General features: G+C 53.3%; 1 protein-coding gene across 3 annotated transcripts in view; it reads left to right on the top strand.

The window, feature by feature from the left end:
- Positions 1 to 5,000, top strand: part of tmc8 (transmembrane channel-like 8) — a 21,773-nt gene that overhangs the window by 10,326 nt on the left and 6,447 nt on the right. For all 3 annotated transcript variants that reach the window (XM_061232674.1, XM_061232676.1, XM_061232675.1), the window contains 5 exons: positions 865 to 1,016; positions 1,313 to 1,385; positions 2,594 to 2,691; positions 3,425 to 3,611; positions 4,706 to 4,836. In XM_061232674.1, the coding sequence (XP_061088658.1) occupies positions 865 to 1,016; positions 1,313 to 1,385; positions 2,594 to 2,691; positions 3,425 to 3,611; positions 4,706 to 4,836 (641 nt within the window). The remainder of the gene's footprint in view (positions 1 to 864; positions 1,017 to 1,312; positions 1,386 to 2,593; positions 2,692 to 3,424; positions 3,612 to 4,705; positions 4,837 to 5,000) is intronic.

Here is a 5,000-nt window from a genome sequence, read left to right on the forward strand (position 1 = left end):
GAGCCACCGTGATCTCACAGGGAGAGCTGACCCGGGCATTGCAGGCTGCTAACGCGTATGGGCTCCTAATGAGTATGGACTGTTAAACAGACCTGGGTGAAATACGTATTTGTTTTGGATTCAATAGTTTCATGAGCTCTCCTGATGTAACTGAACTCTCCTGGTGTGACTGATCTCTCCTGGTGTGACTGATCTCTCCTGGTGTGACTGAACTCTCCTGATGTAACTGAACTCTCCTGGTGTGACTGATCTCTCCTGGTGTGACTGAGCTCTCCTGGTGTGACTGATCTCTCCTGGTGTGACTGAACTCTCCTGGTGTGACTGAGCTCTCCTGGTGTGACTGAGCTCTCCTGGTGTGACTGAACTCTCCTGGTGTGACTGAACTCTCCTGGTGTAACTGAGCTCTTCTGGTGTGACTGAGCTCTCCTGGTGTGACTGAACTCTCCTGGTGTGACTGAACTCTCCTGGTGTGACTGAACTCTCCTGGTGTGACTGAACTCTCCTGGTGTGACTGAGCTCTCCTGGTGTGACTGAACTCTCCTGGTGTAACTGAGCCAAGAGGACCAGAAGGCTGGGCTTGCACTTGAGTATTTCACACCAGACAAACTCAGTAAAGCGTGGAAAGGTATTTGTATCCAAAACAATTACTTATTTGACCCAGGTCTGCTGCTAACGGGTATCACTTTCACCTTCACCCTCTGCCTCTCTCTCTCTCCCTTTCTATCTCTCTCTCTCTCCCTCTCTATCTCTCCCTTCTCACCCCCCTCTCTCTCTCCCTCTCTCACCCCCGCTCTCTCTCTCACCCACTCTCTCCTCACCCCCCCCCTCTCTCTCCCTCTCTCTCTCTTTCTGTCTCTCTCTCAGAAACCTGTCTCTTGGATCCTCAGCCTGCTGGTAGAGTACCTCCCTCCCATCACCATCACCATGGTGAACTTCCTGCTGCCGTACCTGTTCTGCAGCATCTCCGGCTTCGAGGATTACTCGCTCACTGTGCAGGTCAACATCACCCTGGTCAGGTGTGTGTCCCAAACCCCTCTCACCTGTACCCTAACCTGTCCAAACCCCTCTCACCTGTACCCTAACCTGTCCAAACCCCTCTCACCTGTACCTCCTTACCTGTCCCAAATCCCTCTCACCTGTACCCTTACCTGTCCCAAACCCCTCTCACCTGTCTCAGAGCTTTGAGTATGACTGATTCACTATATAGCGCCTTTCCCCTTTTGTATAGCACCTTTCCCTTTTATATAGCGCCTTTCCCCTTTTGTATAGCACCCTTCCCTTTTTTATAGCGTCTTTTCCTGTTGTCCAACAGGAGCATCATCCTCAAGCTCGCCTCTTTGGCCATCTTCCTCTTCTTCCTCCACCGGAACATCAAATCTGCTCAGGTAAGACCTTCTGTGGCTTTCTGTTTCTCGGCTCTGAACGAGAGAGCTGTAGTCTTCCTCACCCCTCTCTTCCTCTCTCCCTCTCCCCTCTCCTCCTCTCCCCCTCTCCTCTCATCCTCCTCTCCCCTCTCCTCCCCTCCTCCTCTCCTCCCCTCCTCCTCTCCTCCCCTCCCCCTCTCCTCTCATCCTCCTCTCCCCTCTCCTCCCCTCCCCCTCTTCTCTCATCCTCCTCTCCCCTCTCCTCTCATCCTCCTCTCCCCTCTCCTCCCCTCCCCTCTTCTCTCATCCTCCTCTCCCCTCACCTCTCATCCTCCTCTCCCCCTCTCCTCTCATCCTCCTCTCCCCTCTCCTCTCATCCTCCTCTCCCCTCTCCTCCTCTCCCCCTCTCCTCTCATCCTCCTGTCCCCTCTCCTCCCCTCCTCCTCTCCTCTCCTCCCCTCCCCCTCTCCTCTCATCCTCCTCTCCCCTCTCCTCCCCTCCTCCTCTCCTCTCATCCTCCTCTCCCCTCTCCTCTCATCCTCCTCTCCCCTCTCCTCCCCTCCCCCTCTCCCCTCTCCTCCTCTCCCCCTCTCCTCTCATCCTCCTCTCCCCTCTCCTCCCCTCCTCCTCTCCTCTCATCCTCCTCTCCCCTCTCCTCTCATCCTCCTCTCCCCTCTCCTCCCCTCCCCCTCTTCTCTCATCCTCCTCTCCCCTCTCCTCTCATCCTCCTCTCCCCTCTCCTCTCATCCTCCTCTCCCCTCTCCTCCCCCCCCTCTCCTCTCATCCTCCTCTCCCCTCTCCTCCCCTCCTCCTCTCCCATGTTTACTGTAACATTGTAAATGTAACCATCTAAATCAGAGGTGAGCAACGTGGCCGTACCTGTGTCTGGTTTCCATGCCAACATCTGGCCTTAAGTAGTCAATTAGCTGAAACATTCACGGCATCTGACATTTTACCTACATTTCTGTGCATGAATGACAGATGAAGTCTGTTCCTGTGTCCCTGTATGAAACGATTTATTGTTTACTGTGATCTAATCTATGAGTGAACCAGCACTGGTGTTTAGGTGAGTTACCCAGGGTAATTGGTGGAAACAAAAGCCTGCATACACACCACCAGCCCTCCAGCACCAGAATTGCGTACACCTCATCTATACGAGTAGTCTTTCTGTTTGTTTATTTTGAAAATGGTGAGTGTTATTTTGTGTCCCTTGTTTTGTGCGCCGGCAGTGCTGGGAGAACCAGTTTGGGAAGGAGATGTACAAGCTGGTGGTGTTCGACTTCCTGGCCTGCGGGTTAAACGCCGTGCTGGTGGAGTGGCCGAGGAAGTAGGTCGTCGTCCCCAGTCAGAGGCCTCCTCCGGAGCCCCGTTTATATTCACGCGATGAAAACCATTCCCCAGATCGCCATGCAAATGAGACTTCTCCTCCTGCAACTGACTGAATAACTTCATAATCAAACTTTCAGGAATAGGTAGATCTCCAGGACTGCCAAACCCGGTTCCTGGAGATCTACCATCCTGTAGGTTTTCACTCCCAACCCCAACAAAGCACACCTCATTCAACAGCTAGAGCAGGGCTGCCCAACCCTGTTCCTGGAGATCTACCATCCTGTAGGTTTTCACTCCCAACCCCAACAAAGCACACCTCATTCAACAGCTAGAGCAGGGCTGTGTCACAACAAATTCTATCCCCCTTGCGAAACGTATCCCCTCCAGGGTCACGTTTCCGGTTTCCACGTTCCCCTCATGCGTAAGTTAGCGTCATGAGTTAGCGTCAAGTCGACAGCGTGATTGCCAAGCTTTATCTGTTGGTTGCTATGATGCGATCTATAAGATATGTTCCCCTGATGCGTACGGTAGCGTCAACTGGCTAGTGTGTCTTTTTGTGAACGGCATACGCTTAGTCATTACTGTCAATAAGCATTTATTTAGTCCGGTATATGGAAGTTAGCGAAACATATAAATTGCCAGTTTCCCTACAGTTAAAGATAGCGATAGAGATAGCTAGTGCTCATCTCTCTGTGGACTAAGGGCTCATGTTATGATTTCTGTGCGGGCAGGCTGCTGGTGGAGAGCTACCCATCATGCTCTCTGTTGCGGGCGTTGGGGAAGCCGACGTTCCTAGTACCCTTCAACGTGCTGGACCTGGTGTACAGCCAGACGGTCACCTGGGTGGGGCTGTTCTACTGCCCCCTGCTGGCCCACATCAGCCTGCTCAAGCTGCTGATCGTCTTCTACATCAAGAAGGTGCATGGAGCTGGGGAGTGCAGGGGTTTGGGTGCCGCTCCTCAGAGGTTCTGGGGGTCGAGGCATTGGAGCTTTGGGCGTTGGTGGGTTGGTGTGTTGGGATGCTGGGTGTTTGGGCGTTGGTGGGTTGGTGTGTTGGGATGCTGGGTGTTTGGGCGTTGGTGGGTTGGTATGATGGGATGCTGGGTGTTTGGGCGTTGGTGGGTTGATGTGTTGGGATGCTGGTGTTTAGGTGTTGGTGGGTTGGTGTGTTGGGATGCTGGGTGTTTGGGCGTTGGTGGGTTGGTGTGTTGGGATGCTGGGTGTTTGGGCGTTGGTGGGTTGGTGTGTTGGGATGCTGGGTGTTTGGGCGTTGGTGGGTTGGTGTGTTGGGATGCTGGGTGTTTGGGCGTTGGTATGATGGGATGCTGGGTGTTTGGGCGTTGGTGGGTTGATGTGTTGGGATGCTGGTGTTTAGGTGTTTGTGGGTTGGTATGATGGGATGCTGGGTGTTTGGGCGTTGGTGGGTTGGTGTGTTGGGATGCTGGGTGTTTTTGTGCGTTGGTGGGTTGGTATGTTGGGATGCTGGGTGTTTGGGCGTTGGTGGGTTGGTATGTTGGGATGCTGGGTGTTTGGGCGTTGGTGGGTTGGTGTGTTGGGATGCTGGTGTTTAGGTGTTGGTGGGTTGGTGTGTTGGGATGCTGGGTGTTTGGGCGTTGGTGGGTTGGTGTGTTGGGATGCTGGGTGTTTGGGCGTTGGTGGGTTGGTGTGTTGAGTGTTGGGGGTTGGAGAGTAGGGGGTTGAGTGTAGAGGCATTGGGGGTTGGAGAGTAGGGGGTTGCACCATTGGGATGTGAGGACATTGAGTATTAGGAGGGTGAAAGTACCCTCACTCATCTTCTACTGTTTGTACCAATTACTCCCTACTCTGATTGAACAGTTTTTTTGTGTTCCAGACTGACACCAATTTTATTTTTATCTTACCCTCTTTCCCTCTTTCTCCCTCTCCCTCTCTCCTCCGCCCTCTTTCCCCTTTCCTCCTTCTCTCTCTCTCCCCTTCCTCCTCCCTCCCCCTCTCTCCTCTCTCCTCCCTCCTCCCTCCCTCCTGCTCTGTAGTTTGTGCTGTTCCGGTGCTGTGAGCCAGCTCAGAGGATGTTTCGAGGGTGTCAGTCCTCAGTGCTGTTCCACTTCACCCTGCTGCTCGGGCTGCTGACCGCCCTGGTGGCACTGGTCATCAATGCCAACATGTAGGTCACCTAACAATACCTGCTACTCACCATACAGTCACCTAACAATACATGCTACTCACCACACACAGTCACCTAACAATACATGCTACTCACCACACACAGTCACCTAACAATACCTGCTACTCACCACACACAGTCACCTAACAATACATGCTACTTAC

The sequence above is a fragment of the Conger conger genome, chromosome 2 (genome assembly GCF_963514075.1).
Source record: "Conger conger chromosome 2, fConCon1.1, whole genome shotgun sequence".
Lineage (NCBI taxonomy): Eukaryota > Metazoa > Chordata > Actinopteri > Anguilliformes > Congridae > Conger > Conger conger.